Here is a 15,957-nt window from a genome sequence, read left to right on the forward strand (position 1 = left end):
TTATGGAGGCCACTGTGCGAATTATGGAGGCCACTGTGCGAATTATGGAGGCCACTGTGCGAATTATGGAACCTTCAATGCAGCAGAATTTTTTTTTGTCGGCTTCCCCAAATCTGTGCCTCGACACAATCCTTTCTCTGAGCTCTGCAGGCAGTTCCTTCGACCTCATGGGTTAGTTTTTTCTCTGATATGCATTGTCAGCTGTGAGACCTTATATAGACAGGTGTGTGCCTTTCCAAATCATGTGCAATCAATTGAATTTACCACAGGTGGACTCCAATCAAGGTGTAGAAACATTTCAAAGATGATCAAGAGAAATGGGAGGCACCTGAGCTAAATTTCAAGTGTCAGCAAGGTCTGAATACTTATGTCAATGTGATATTTCAGTTTTTTCTTTTTAATAAATTTGCAAAACTTTCTAAAATCCTGTTTTCTCTTTGTTATTATGGGGTATTGAGTGTAGATCGACGAGGGAAAAATGAATTTAAAGGATTTCAGCATAAGGCTGCAACATAACAAAATGTGAAAATTGAAGGGGTCTGAATACTTTCTGAATGCACTGTACATATAGTCAGGTTCACTATGTTTTTTTGTTCAAAATCTTGGTAGATTAGCAAACCTACACATTTTTGGAAACGTTATTACATGGAAAATCTGAAAATCAATGTTTACATTTGCCAATTCCGACCAATTCGATTCGACCAATTCGACCAATCGACCAATTCCATTCGACCCATTCGACCAATCGCTTCGATCGACCATTCGACCAATTCGATCGATTCGATTCGATTCGATTCATCGAATTCGATTCAATCGACCATTCGACCAATTCGATTTGCCAATCAATTTGACCGACCTTTGCTTGTGTGGAACGGACTGTGAAAACGATGCGGACTATATTGTCGGATACGACACACAGGACAGTGATGACGAACTCTAAATGGCATATTCTGTAATCGTGTATATTTTGTCATTGACTGCCTGTGTAGATGTGAAGTTATACTGACTGCATGTGTATATATGATTTTGCTGACTGCCTGTGTATGTTTGGTGATATGAATTATTGTGACACATTTTGATGTTATTAACTGCCTGTACAAAATGATAACATGTATTTGATTATGCAACTTATCGCGAATATAAAGACAGTATTTTGCAATTCAAAACCTTTGATTCGTGTCTTACCATTCCCCATAGCACTAATTTGATACTTTCATTGGATTCCTTGTCCCTGAAAATATAGGTTTAGTATATTTTTAAAAGTTTTTAGGGTAATTAGAGGCAGAAATAGAACAAAATATGTATTTTACAGTGGCCATTTTGAAAATCCAAAATGGCCGCCACACAGGTATCTCTCCAAATGTAAACATTGATTTTTAGTTTCCTTATGCTATAACCTTTCCAAAAATGTATAGGTTTGCTAATCTACCATGATTTTGAACGAAATATAATTTATTGACATAGTGAACCTGACTAATACATATATATGCGGACAGACAAACGCTGTTTCAGATGGCATTGTCCTACGGGTTACTCCATAAAATTTTAAATTTAATCCATTTTAATTTCGGGCTGTAACACAACAAAATGCGAAAAAGTCAAGGTGTGTGAATACTTTCTGAAGGTACTGTAAATTGCTTATTTAAATTACTTACTGTAAATATACTGTACATTGCGCTGACTGTTCGAAAGTCCTTTTAAAACTTTCCCGGTGATTTTAACTTCCAATTGTTATGGATCATGATCCTTCAGGTGCGCGGATACAAGGCCTTTGTCCGCCTTTTTCCACACGAGGTGGTTGATATTGTTCCCGTGCTCGAGCTGCTTGAGCAAGAGAACCCAGCGGACCTGGAGGTAGGATCTCCGGACGGGGAGTTTGAACTTTGCTTCGTGAGTTGCTATGGTGGTCTCGTTTAATTGTGCCAATTTTTTATTATTTTTCAATACAGTACTCCCATTTCTCCCCCATTCAGGGATTTCCAATCCCAATTCTGCCAGTAGTTTCTGGGCTACTGATACAATATGTCCAACTCCAAGCTTCAAATTGACTTTTTATAATTTCTGGATGCTCTAGGTTTGCCTTGCACCTTGTTGGCTGTCAGGTTTTTGGCATTTTAAGACTTGGTGTTTAAATGGAAACGAGTCTGCATTTTTCTGGTTGGCATGGTGATGTTTTTACAAATCTGGGATTTGTGATGTCATTGTGTTATTATCCCACTTTATGACCATTAGCCATGCCTACCCGTCGCTTTGCTGACCAGATGAATGAAAACACATGTACTTCACAAACATATTGCTTGTCTATCTGTGAGTCTCAATAAGTGAAATGCATGTTAGTTTCAGGTAGCAGGGTATGTTTTTTCAGGAAGTGACGACCCTGCCCAATGCTAGACCCGGGCTCAGTTGGCTCCGACTGACAGTACCTTCCATGGGCCCCTTGTCCAGGGTATCGGATCCCGCTGCCATGTGGGGGAAGCCTCTTCAGGCTAAGGCTATGAGAAGAACACTTAGATATCAAATCTCACTTGTAGGTCAGCCTGGGCAGCACCACATCATGGATAAATGTGCCCATGAAAGTCAGTGGTGGCACCAATTTAGGCATCACTGCACAGAATCTGCAGACCTCTGTGTCCACTATGGACATCAATGGCAGCCGTCATCATAACGACGACCTGGCCATGCACATCAGATTTTCATCTTTGCATTTACTGCATCCACAGCCAACGATGCTCATACGAATAGAGGGTGGGAGAGGGATAGCACACACCTCTAGCACTCTAATTGCTTCTCTGTGCAGGTTTTTCCCTTCATTGGCACCTGCTCAACTGCTCACCACCCATTTTTACCGAAGTCCTGTGGCGAGGGAGGAGTGATGTCTGGGATCGGCTGCTGGGAGTCCTTAGTCATGAGTCCACACGTATGGCCGTCCAAGTGTGGTGGTTGTTTAGTCATTGACCAGGAGCAAAAGTGACATTCGTATCCTGCTTGGGCATCAGAGCGGCCCTCTTCAGGGGTAGTATTGCTCTCTCTGCATGGAGATGGGGATATAAAAAGTTCCACAAATTAAGCTTGCTCAACTTAGACTTACCTGCCTACTGCGGCAGGTTGGTCATCTATTTCTGCGGCCGAGAAACAACAACAACAACAACAGGAGTGAGCGGACCGTGCAGCGAGGCCTAGTTCCCGCCCACGGGCACTGCAGTCTGCGGTTTCCTGCGCACATGGAGCCAGGAGTGAGCGGACCGTGCAGCAAGGCTTAGTTCCCGCCCACGGGCAGTGCAGCCTGCGGTTTCCTGCGCGCACGGAGCCAGGAGTGAGCGGACCGTGCAGCGAGGCCTAGTTCCTGCCCACGGGCAGTGCAGCTTGCGGTTTCAGCTCAGCGCACACAGCCGCCATGACGCCACACCCACATGGCCGAGAAACAACAAATAAAAATAAATTAATAAACACGAACAAGTCCAACAAATGTAGCAACAAGATGCTAAATTTTGGTGCCTGGAATGTGCGAACGCTGCAAGACGACGGCCACCCCCTCAAACGTCGAACAGCCCTTATTGGCCACGAATTGGCACGATGTGGGATAGTCATTGCAGCACTCGATGAGGCTCGTCTACCTGGTATATCCCATCTTGAGGAACGAATCTCCAGTTATAAGTTCTCCTGTAGCGGGAATCCGGAAAGTGAAAGTAGTCAGGCAGGTGTTGGTTTTGCGATTAAAACCACACGTATAAACCTTCCAGATGCTGTCCCAACCGGTATCGGTGAACATCTCATGGCTGCGACTCGATCTTGACAATGAACGCTCTGCTACCATCATCAACACATACGCTCATACCATGACAAACACAGATGACGTCAAAGAGCAGTTCTTCGATGGTCTTTCAGCAGTCATACAATCTCCATCTCATCGTGACATGTTTATTTTGTTGCGGAACTTCAATGCCCAAGTGGGACGTGACTATGTTGCGTGGCAAAAGGTGATCAGACACCACGGCATCGGCAAAAAGAACTCCAACGACTCTTTGCTGCTGACACCATGTTCAACCAGTGAACTTGTCATTACAAACTCCTTGTTCCAACAAATTGATAAATACAAAGCTCCATGGATGCATCCACACTCTAAACATTGGCGGCTCATTGATTTTGTCATCGTTGGGCAACTCTACTGGCTTGATGTCGAGCATGCACACGTCAACAGCCGATTGTTGGTCTGACCACAGGCTTGTTTGGAGTAAAATGTCACTCAAGATCAAGTCTTCCGTGAGAAAGCAACGTCTCAAGCCTGCTACAAAGGTCAACACTCAACATCTTAAATGCAGCGATGTGCAATCACAGCTTGAGCATCATCTCAATGCCACCTTGGAACAGTTGGATCTACCTACTACCGATGCTGAAGTGGGATTGGCCACTTTACAAGACATCACCTTCAGGGCAGCTCCTGACGTTCTCAGTTTTGTAAAGTGTGGTCACATGGACGAGAACGCCTCCCAGATCAACAGTTTACTTAACTCAATGCAAGTGGCTCATCGTTACTGGATTGATGACAGAGGCTCAGCGAGCAAACACTCCTCTTACCTGCAACTTGGGAGACTCGGACAATCAAGACTATGTTCCATGAAAGACAGCTGGTGGGCAGCAACAGCGGAAGAAATTCAGGAGGCAGCTGATATGAAGAATTTCAGGTGCTTCTATGTTGGTCTAAAGGCAGTCAATGGACCATCTTCTTGTGGTATCGCTGCACTCAGTAGCTCAGATGGCCAGCACCTCATCATAGATCCAAACAAGATGCTGGAGCGCTATGCTGAACACTTTAATGGTGTCCTCAATTGCCACTCCTCCATCTTGGACGTGGACATTGACTCTCTTCTCCAGCGGCCTATATTAGAAGACCTTGCCCGCCCTCTGACTAAAATAGAGACCAGACCTATCAAAGTGATGTCATCTGGAAAGGCCCCTGGTAATGATGGTATCCACTTTGTGGTTTACAAGTTTGGTGGTGCCAAATTCCTCACTCGACTGACCCAACTCTACAATACCATCTGGAGTGAGGAGTCAGTACCCAGGTCCTCAAAGATGCCATGATTGTTCCCCTGTACAAATGCAAAGGCTCAAGCATTTTGTCGACAACGACCGTGGCGTGGTCCTACTATCTATTGCTGGGAAAATACTTGCCTGCATTGTTCTTAATCGCATGTCATCAACAAATGTCAACAGCATCACCCAAGAAAGCCAATGCGGCTTTGGCACGGCAGACATGGTGTTCTCTGCTCGTCAACTTCAGGAAAAGAGCAGAGAACAACAACATCATGATCTATATGGCAACCGTTGGTCTCATTGACACAATTTTCACCATAGTATGCATCTACTCATGTATAATTTTTTCGTGATAATTATGACATCCTCGGTCACATGGTATGGGCGCCATCTTGGAAACCCCGAAAAACTTTGGACCTCAATTTCCGAAACTGCTTGATGCAAAAATTTGATGCATGGTTCATTGTAAAGAACTTCACATGGGGAATAAGTGTTGTTAACTATGATGTCATTGGTGCCTTCATTATGACCTCATAATTCGACAAGTACAACACTTTATCCGATCAGTTTTAAATTTATTAAGCGTGTTCTACGCAACAATATAAGGAGAATGTAAATCAATGATGTCATGGGTCACATGGTTTGGCAGCCATATTGGATAGAAAAACGAACTTTATCCGATCAACACGAAACTTCACTCACTTGATCCCCTACTCATCTTAGGCAAAGTCTAAATTTCTGATGTCATAGATCACATGGTTTGGCAGCCATATTAGTTTGAAAACCGATGTTTTGAATACCTCCTCTGCAACCGTTTACGCGAGTGATATGAAACGTATCACAATATATGCAGCAAGGGTAGTGGATCATAATTGCAAAGTCTAGGACATGAAACAGATTAAGATAAAGGGAACAGAAAGGGGAAACGCCAACAGCAGGGCGGATGGCGAAAGTACATGGAGAAGGACAAACAAGGGATGCAGGTAATGACAATGGGTGGTGGAGAACGCAAGTGGTGGACAATATGGATACAAAAGCAACTTTTTGCGAGGGGTGGGGTTTGTTTAATGCGTGTAGAAAAGATCATGGATGGGGGATGGGAGGGTGACTTGAGATGGTAGTGAACAGCTTCCCGATGGAGCGCAACCTCAATTGCCTCGCTGAGCGCAGAGAGAAAAGTGACGTTCCAAAGACGGTGTCACCGTTGCTCAGAGTGCCCCAGGAATTTGAATAACCTCTGCCACGCTCAGTGGCTGTTTGTCTGTCTGAAGTCGTCCGGTGTTGTCTCATATATTTGTGTGTTTGTGCATGATTTGTGTTGCGGCTGCTCCATATCCTTAGATCCTGTAAAATGTAATTTAATGAAAGTGGGAGAAGTAATTGCTGTATCACAGTGCATGCTACCCTTCCATGAGGGATGTAAATCTGGCACTCCCAATTATTACATATACAGTATATGTATTCAGTTTATTGACCTTAATCCCAAACTCTTTTGAAAGGTGTATGTCGTTGTGTGTTAGTAGCATTGGTCCAAAGTTCTTGCTCTTGGTTTACTATTTTATTACTTCTCGAGATGCTTTGGCATGGAATGCTCGTGTGGATGTGTCACAGGCCGCCAAGTGGCCACACATTTACATGCTTCTATGTGATTGACCAATATTAGGAGGCTTCTCACTCGGATTTATTCATGAAGGAAAATGTAATGCACTACATGTGTCCATTGCCGCATGAAAGACGGACGTTTCTATTTTGAACCCGCCACCATCTTGAGCACATGTTGCAGGGTGGTTGTTGAAGTATTTTTTGATTGGGATTTATAATTTATCCTTAAGGTTGTGTCCGTGTGCACTGTGCAGAGATGTCAAGTGCGCTACATTCTGCTCCTCTGGCTCTGCATGCTTGTGCTCATTCCCTTTGACTTGGCTCGTTTCGACGGTGCACGGCCTGGCCCCGAAACACCTGACGGAGCGAATCCCACGCTCATGGACCGCATTCTGAACATCGCGAAGGTGCAGCTTCCCTACTCGGTGTTTGTACTTTGATTAATTGTAAAGTGCTTTGTAAAATATTCCAATGGGATTTTGGATAACGAGCCGGCTTGATATGTTTTGATGGTGTTGAGACACGTCCATTGGTCTTGATACGCTGAAAGGCACATTGCAACCCAAATGCCTTGTCATACCTGTGTTGGACAGGTGGGGGTGCACATCTCACACTTTAACATTCCCTGAACAATATTTTATCTATTACGAGCCGAAAGCACCCGGCGTTGCCCGGGTTCTTTTTGAATGAATTTACGACTATAATTCAGCTTTTACCCGCGGCCGTAGAAGATTGACTACTATAATTCAGCTCAGCTTTTAATTGCGAAATAGGCCCAGCCCGGCCGAGGTGGCCTCGACTGGCCTCGCCACCTAGCCTATAACCTTCCCGGGGCCTGTCCCGACATTTTTGGTTCTTTATGAATAAATTTACTTCTATAATTCAGGTTTTACTTGTGGCCGTAGAAGATTGACTACTATAATTCAGCTCAGCTTTTAATTGTGAAATGGGCCCAGCCTGGCCGAGGTGGCCTCAACCCACCTCGCCACCTCGCCTATAACCTTCCCGGGGCCCATCCTGACACTTTTAGTTCTTTTTGAATGAATTTACTACTATAATTCAGCTTTTACTCACGGTCGTAGAAGAGTGACTACTATAATTCAGCTCAGCTTTTAATTGCGAAATGGGCCCAGCCCGGCTGAGGCGGCCTCGCCACCTAGCCTATAACCTTCCCGGAGCCCGTCCCGACATTTTTTGTTTTGGAGGTTTTCTCCTATATCTCACCGTTCAGGAGATTAGCGCGTGCAAACAAACAAACAAACAAACAAACAAAAACTTTCTTTTATATATATATATATATATATATATATATATATATATATATTGTTGTGGATATGAGGACTGTATATTTTTTGGATTGTGTGCTGTACTATTGTGATTATTGTTTATTCTGTGCCTCCTGCCTCCGGAGCTGTGTAAAGACCAAAAGGGCGTCCCATAGTCCACAAGCATACACGTCAGCCAAGTAATAGAATATACCTGTTGATAGTTATCTCTTATTCTGTGTATTAGCGTAAGGCTGTGTCTTCCATTAATAGAAATACTCCATTGCACCAGTGAAAGAAATAGATTCCCTTTCCTTCCCATCCCCAAAACCTCCATTTCCATATTACATCCCCTCTCGTCACCGCTGAGCCCTCGATTGCCCATATTACCTCCGATCCAATTGCCGCCATTGGCCACGAGGCAGGGTTGGGGAAGAAAGGCGTGTCTCCACCTCGTCATAGAGGGGGAGGAGTGAACCAGCCCCGCTCGACCAACCATGAGCCAGGGGTTTGGCTACAGAGGGCGGAGGAAGAGCGGCCGGGGAGGTTCGCAAAGGTTGAGGGGCGGGGGCCTATATAACCCAAGGCAAGGGCGTGTCCAAAGGGAGATGCGTTTTTACAGAGGAGAGCAGAAGACAGAAAGGCCTGGAGTTGGACTTTGAGTTGGTCTGAGTTGGTTGGGAGTCGGTCGTCAAGTGCAGAGTGGTGAAGAGTCAGTCAGTAGAGGTGGTGGTCAAGTGGTTGCGTTGGTTGCGGTGAGGAGTCGGTGGTAAAGAGTGAGGGACCAAGAAAGAGAGAGAAAGAGTCCTGAAGCAAGAGAGGAAGTTGTTGGACTGGGTGGGACTAAGGAAGGAGAGAGAACCCGTCACACCAATCCCCCAAGCTCCGCGTTGGCTCCACCAAGCGTTCAGCTCCACCAAGCTCCGCGTTGGCTCCACCAAGCGTTCAGCTCCACCAAGCTCCGCGTTGGCTCCACCAAGCGTTCAGCTCCCCCAAGCTCCGCGTTGGCTCCACCAAGCGTTCAGCTCCACCAAGCTCCGCGTTGGCTCCACCAAGCGTTCACCTCCAGCCATCCACCTCCTGCAATTCCCCGTGTGAGTCGTCTTTTGTTTGTTCTGTCCTGGGTTAATTAAGTCTGTATAAGCTAGTATTTTCCCTGTGTCACCTGCGTCTTGTACTTGTAAATAAACTGAATTGCTTTTTGTTGCTTGTGTGTAAATAGTAGAAATAAATTCAGTAGTAATATTTCAAACCTTTTTTTTGTCTCCGTTTTCCTCTTGCATTGCGTCGCTTTTGTCTTTTCCCTCATTGAGCAGCTAGGGTGCGATACAACCAACGTTCGGGTGGAATCGGGTGAGTTTTGTTAGGTCGCGGTTTTAAACCACCGCTCGGTCTATAACATCCTAACCGCGATCTATAACAATTGGTGTCGGGGAGTGAGATCGACCCGGAGCGCGCTTCACGCGCTCAAAATTATAAAATACCGAAATTTGTTTTGTTTTAAAGGAAAAGCCCGAATTTTGAAATCGCGCCATGGCTGTCCAAGGCGACGGGATGCCGGTGGGAGAGATAGAGGGGTTGGAAGTAACCCAGGACTTCGGGGAAGAAAGGGAGGAGGAAAATGGCAATGTGGTTGCGGGAATATCAGGCGCGCAAAATGGCGCGCTCGCTCACGTGGTTGAAGGGTCCCAAAATAGCGGCGCCGCGGAGGGCGAGCCTGCGGTGGCGGCTGGGGACGCTGGGCAAACCGGGTTTGACCTCAGATTATTCTTGACCCAACTGAATGCAAAAATGGATAGGATGGAGGGCCAAATGGGGGTAATGGGAAACCAAATGGGGGTAATGAGGGACGAAGCAAGGGGTACCGTTGAGGGGTTAGACAATAATTTTAAGGGGTTAGACAATAATTTTAAGGAGTTAGACAAGAAATTTGAGGGGTTAGACAATGGGATAGAAGGGGTGAAACATGGGTTAACGGGGGTGGAAAATAGAATGGCTGCCCAGGAGAATCAGTTAGAGGGGGTGAAAAATGGGTTAATGGGGTTAGAAAATAGGATGGAGGACAAATTGCGGGAAATAGGGGAACAATCCGCCCGGGAAATCGAACAGATGGGGAACCAGATGGAGGAAATACGACGAGGGGTGAGTGAGGAGGTCTCGGGGCTGCGCGAGGAGGTAAAGCGAGGCGAAAAGCGTATAGAGAAAGAGGTGAGAAATAATACGGCAAAGTTACAGGGGGGAATAGAAGATCTGACGAAAGGAGTAGAACAGCTGACAGTGGGACAAAAGGAACTAACGGACCAAGTGGAAAAGAACACAGCAATCATCGGGGGTTTAAAAGCAACACAAAAGGACATAAAAAATGAATTAATAGCGACACAAAAGGAATGTGAAATGGTACATGAGGGATTGACGAAGAGGTTGGAAAAGGTGACAGAAGCAATGGAGACGAAGGACCGGGAGGTAAGGACGCACGTAGAAACGGTTAAAGTAGCGATAGAGGAAGAGATAGAAGGGGCGCACCGGGAGATGAAGGAGGTAAAGGAAAAATTAGAGGAGGTGGAAGAAGGGGTGAGTGAAATTAAAAAGAGACGGAGGGAAACTAAGAGGGAGATAAAGGAGGAAGTCATGGAATATGTACAAGGTCTGTGTTCAAATCATGATGCGGTGCTCACTGACCAAATAAAAAGTTTGCAGGTGGCAGAGGAGGTGCGACGAGGTACGGAGGTGAGTGGCAATGTACATGATGTGAGGGGAGATTCAGTCGGCTTGGGGGGTGGTGTAGACCCGGGTGTTCGTGAGGGACCAATGGTAAGATGTATGACTGGTCCGGAGTGTATGGACAGAGGAGGTGTGCAAGGAGGGTTGGCTATGGGGAGTGGGGGTGGTGCTGGTGAGCAAGGCTGTGGGGGTATGGCGTGGGTAGCGGGTTGCGGAGGGGCGACCCAGGCATCGACACCAGGAGGGGTAGTGTTTGGAGGGACGGGAGACGCGCGGGAGCCCCCCGGGAATAGCGTACTGTGGGAGCCCGAACGGTTTGGTCCCGCGTTGATCCCGCAAGGAGTGACGCGCGGGGTCCGACCTTCGGGCGCCCACAAGGTCCCACTCGCGCCGTATGACGGCAAGAGTGATTTGAGGGCGTACCTGGCGCAGTTTGAGTACGTGTGTAAAGGCAACGGTTGGAATCAGGACGAAGGTGGAGTACACCTGGTGGGGGCACTGCGCGGCGCGGCGGCGGAGGTGCTGACGGCTTTACCACCGGGTGCTCTCACCCTGTCAGCCCTCCGTGCGGCATTAATTAATCGGTTCGGCATTGAACAGCAAAGCGAGCTTGTTAAAGCCCAACTTGCGCAGCGAAAACGCAAGCCCCAGGAGACCATCGGGGAACTTGCTCACGATATTCGCCGCGCGGTCGGGATTGCACACGCGGACATGGCGGCGAGTTCCCAGGAAAGCCTGGCGCTGGATCACTTTATTCAGGCCCTTCCGGATCTGGAGCTCCGGCAACAGCTCGCCATGTGGCGCCCGCAAACCATGAGTCAGGCGGCCGACGCTGCAGCCCGTTGGGAAGCAGCGAGGCCCCTGGCCCGGGGAGGCGAGCGCCATGCAGTGGCGGTGCGTCAGATGGGGCCCGTGATGGGGGGCGGCCCCCCAAGGGGGCCCGCCCCCGACGGGGGCCCTGACCTGGAGAGCATGGTCCGGAGGTTAGTGGATCGGCGCCTGGCGGGACCTGGACCATGGCAGGCGGCCCCAGCGGTGGCACCCGGTAGTCCCCGACAGAGTACCCCAATTCGGACATACAGGGGGGGGGATTTGGAATACCGGAGGCAAGCACCTTACCAGGTGAGGTGCTATAATTGTGCTAGGATGGGTCACCGTGCATGGGAGTGTCGAGCTCCGCGCCGGGACGTTTCCCGCCAACCGATGCCCTCAACTCCGCCCAGTATCGATCGGCCTAGCCGACCTCAGACACCCCCCCGCCAGGGCCCGGGAAACTAGAACGTGCCGGGCATGCAGGGCGGTGTTCGGCAGTAGAGGATGGGGAGAAGCCCTCGTTGACGCGACAGGTCATTCATTGTGGCCGAATTGGGATGGGTAGTTTGACAATTCGGTGCAAAATTGCCGGCGTGGGGGTAGACGCCGTGGTGGACACGGGAGCCAGCGCCACGATCATCAGCCCCGTGGTCCTTAATTCGAGTGCAGACGGCTGGGGTAAAATCCAGCGTCTGGAAAATCATAGTTTGCAGTTGGCTACCGGGGCAACGGCTCCGATCATAGGGCGTGGTTTTGTGACCCTCAAGTTGGGATCGGTGAAGCAAGAGATAGAGGTTTGGGTGGCGGAGGTGTGCGACCCATGCTTAATAGGGTTGGATTTGTTGACTGCCAGCGGTTGTAAAATCGACTTGAGTCGGGGGATCCTGCGATGGGGAGTGGAAGAGCTACCATTGGAGGGGGTGAGCACAGCCGAGAGGGTGGAGCTGGAGGCTCCTGAGGCCGTGACCATCCCTCCGGGGGCCGAGGCCGTAGTGCCGGCCCGATGGTCAGCTCGCCCGACATGGCAGGAATCCTGCGGCCTGGTCGAACCGGTGGCAGCGCTATCCATACCTGGTTTAATCGTGGGCCGTACCCTTGTAAAAACGGGCGGGCCGGTGGTGGCCGTCCGAGTAATTAATACTAGCACAGAACCACGCACTATAGGGAGGGGCACGAAGGTAGCTGGCTGCACCCCAGTTAGAGAAGTCGCGTCAGTGAGGGGCGAGAACGTCCAGCCGAGCCGGCCCCAGGGGGAGCCTTCAATAAGTTCTAGGAATTGGCCCGATCCCATTTGCGAGATGGTAAATCGTAGTAGTGTAGAGTTGGGAGGTACCCAGAGGGAGGCCTTACACAAACTGGTTGGGTCCCATTTGGACCTCTTCTCCTTGTCCACCGAGGATATTGGACGTACGGGCCTGGTGAAACATCAGATCCACACCGGTGAGGCCCGGCCTATTCGTCAGGCCGCCCGACGGCTCCCTTGGAGCAAGAGGGCGGAAGCTGACGAGCAGGTTGAAAAAATGCTCGACGCAGGTGTGATCGAGCCCTCGGGAAGTCCTTGGATGTCACCTGTTGTGCTGGTCAAAAAGAAAGATGGGACCACGCGGTTCTGCGTGGACTATCGCCAGCTAAACAACGTGACACTCAAGGACTCGTATCCCCTGCCAAGAATTGATGACACCCTCGATGCCGTTGCGGGCTCAAATTGGTTCACAACTTTGGACCTCAAGAGTGGGTATTGGCAGGTGGAGATGGATAGGGCAGGGAAGGAGAAAACGGCATTTTCCACAGGTAAGGGACTGTATCAGTTTACTGTGATGCCGTTTGGTTTGTGTAACGCCCCCGCCACCTTTGAAAGATTGATGGAGCATGTACTGGGCGGCATGCCATGGCAATCATGCCTGGTGTACCTGGATGACGTCCTGGTACATGCCCAAACGTTCCCCCAGGCAGTAGCTAATTTGGACCAGGTGTTCGGGTGCCTCAGACAGGCAGGGTTGAAGCTGAACCCGAGTAAGTGCACTTTGTTTGCAAGAGAGGTGGCCTACCTAGGTCACGTGATCGGCCGCGAGGGGGTAAAAACGGACCCAGACAAAATTAAAGCGGTAGAGGAGTGGCCCGCACCACGTACCATCAAAGAGGTGCGGGGATTTTTGGGACTCTGCTCCTACTACCGGCGCTTTGTGGCGAAATTTGCGGAGTTGGCCCGTCCCCTCCACCGGCTTACGGAGAAGGGGACGCGATTTAATTGGACACGGGAGTGCCACGAGGCCTTCCAAAAATTGAAGGGGTGTCTAACATCCGCACCCCTTCTAGCTTACCCCACTAGTGACGGGGCATTTACCCTGGACACGGATGCGAGCCAGGAAGGATTGGGCGCAGTTTTGTCCCAGACACAGGAGGGCGTGGAGAGAGTGATTGGTTACTATAGTCGGGCCTTAAGTAGGCCCGAGAGAAATTATTGCGTCACTCGCAAAGAGTTATTGGCTATGCTGGCTGCCATGAACCATTTCCACCCGTACCTGTACGGGCGGAAATTTTTGGTTAGAACTGACCATTCCTCCTTGCAATGGCTCCTTCGGTTCAAGGAACCGGAGGGCCAAATTGCAAGGTGGTTGGAAAAGTTGCAGCAGTACGATTTTGATGTGGCCCATAGGGCCGGGAAGGCCCATGGTAATGCGGACGCACTCTCTCGGCGTCCTTGTCTGGGGGAAAACTGTAAATTTTGTGCGAGACACGAGGAGAGGGAGCAATTGGGCGATTCCGCCCCGATTCTCGTCGTCCGGGCAACCCGGGTGAGAGGGCCAATTTTGCCACTAACCGCGGACGAGGAATTTGGAGAGTTGGCTTGGAGCACGGCCCAGCAGGAGGATCCTGTTCTGGGGCCGGTGTTCCAATGGGTCAAATTGGGGCAAAGACCAAAGGGGGAAGAGGTCACCCCCCTCGGGGCGCAAACAAAGGCGTATTGGGCTCAGTGGCAGACCCTGGAATTGAAAGGCAACATCTTGTATCGCAAGTGGGTGGAGGTTCCCTCTGATAGAACTTCCTGGCTGGTGATAGTCCCTGACAAATTCAAGAACGTCATATTGCAACAGGTGCATGGTACCCGCTCCGGCGGCCATTTGGGCAGGACAAAGACAATATCTCGGGTCCGCCGGAGGTTCTATTGGGTGAATATGGGGCGCGACATACAGGACTGGTGTCGGAGATGCGACGCCTGTTCTGCCAAAAAGGGACCAGCACGGAGGATGAGGGCCCCCCTTCAATTACATCAGGTGGGGGCCCCCCTTGAGCGGGTGGCTATGGATATTCTAGGACCGCTGCCCCGCACCCGCCAAGGTAATAAGTATATCCTCGTTGTAATGGACTATTTCACCAAGTGGCCGGAGGCCTATGCCCTCCCCAACCAAGAAGCAGGGGTGGTAGCACAGGCCTTCGTAGAAGGATTTGTATGTCGGCACGGGATTCCACAGGAGCTGCACACCGATCAGGGTCGAAATTTTGAGAGCCAATTACTAAAAGATGTGTGCAGACTCCTGTCAATTCGGAAAACCAGGACCACGCCCTTGCGGCCACAATCTGACGGGATGGTGGAAAGGTTCAATCGAACATTGATCCAACAACTGGCATTGTTCACCACCACCCGTCAGGATGACTGGGACGAACATCTCCCGTACCTGTTGATGGCCTACCGAACTAGCCAGCACGGGGCCACCGCATGCAGTCCAGCGTTGCTTATGTATGGGCGGGAGTTACGGGCTCCCGCCGACTTGCTATGCGGTCCCGTGCCAGACACCACGGACACACCGCCGAGGGAGGGGTACGCACGTCACCTGAAGGAAGGCATGGAGCGGGTCCATGCCTTCGCCCGCCGCCAGCTCCATCTGGCGGGGGCCAAGATGAAGCGCAGGTACGACGACCGGAGCCAGGGGAGTCAATACGCTCCGGGGATGAAGATTTGGTTCTTTAATCCCCGGAGGCAGAAGGGAAGGTGCCCAAAACTCACCTCCCCCTGGCAAGGCCCGGGAGTCGTCCTGTCGTAAATCTGTGACGTGGTCATTAAGATCAAAATGGGGCCACGGACCCCCCCTCGGATCGTCCATGCCGACCGGATAAGACCTTATGCCGGCGAGCAGGCGCCCTCATGGATCGCCTCGGCTCTAGATGCCGAGGCAGGACCCAGTACCTCTTGCGACGGGGGCTCGTAGCGTCAGAGGACTGGGGGGATGGTAGGGAGAGATGCCCCGCTGTGGTGGGATGGCAACTCTGTCATCCCTCACAAAAAGTGGGGGCAAATGCGCAATAGCTTATGGGGTGTATGGCAGTGAAAACTAGCCCGGGTGGGTTAGGATATGGTGTGTAGGGATCTAGCGGAGATGACATTAGGTGACGTTAAGATTAGTTAGTGACTGATACCTGTAGTGGGGACGCAGGTAGATTAGTGTGGATGATAATGACGTGGGAGCGCAATAGTTTAAAGGGACGACTGGGAAGCGCAAGTTTCAGAAGGGAGTAGTTAGCT

At 49.8% G+C, this 15,957-nt stretch overlaps 1 protein-coding gene across 2 annotated transcripts in view; it reads left to right on the forward strand.

Annotated features, from left to right (window-relative positions):
• The window catches only part of TBCD (tubulin folding cofactor D), a 181,548-nt gene that overhangs the window by 9,625 nt on the left and 155,966 nt on the right, over positions 1-15,957 (forward strand). For both annotated transcript variants that reach the window (XM_068117802.2, XM_068117801.2), the window contains exons 4-5: positions 1,753-1,854; positions 6,891-7,043. In XM_068117802.2, coding sequence (XP_067973903.2) covers positions 1,753-1,854; positions 6,891-7,043 — 255 coding nt within the window. The remainder of the gene's footprint in view (positions 1-1,752; positions 1,855-6,890; positions 7,044-15,957) is intronic.

The sequence above is a fragment of the Myxine glutinosa genome, chromosome 5, assembly GCF_964187855.1.
Source record: "Myxine glutinosa chromosome 5, kmMyxGlut1.1, whole genome shotgun sequence".
Lineage (NCBI taxonomy): Eukaryota > Metazoa > Chordata > Myxini > Myxiniformes > Myxinidae > Myxine > Myxine glutinosa.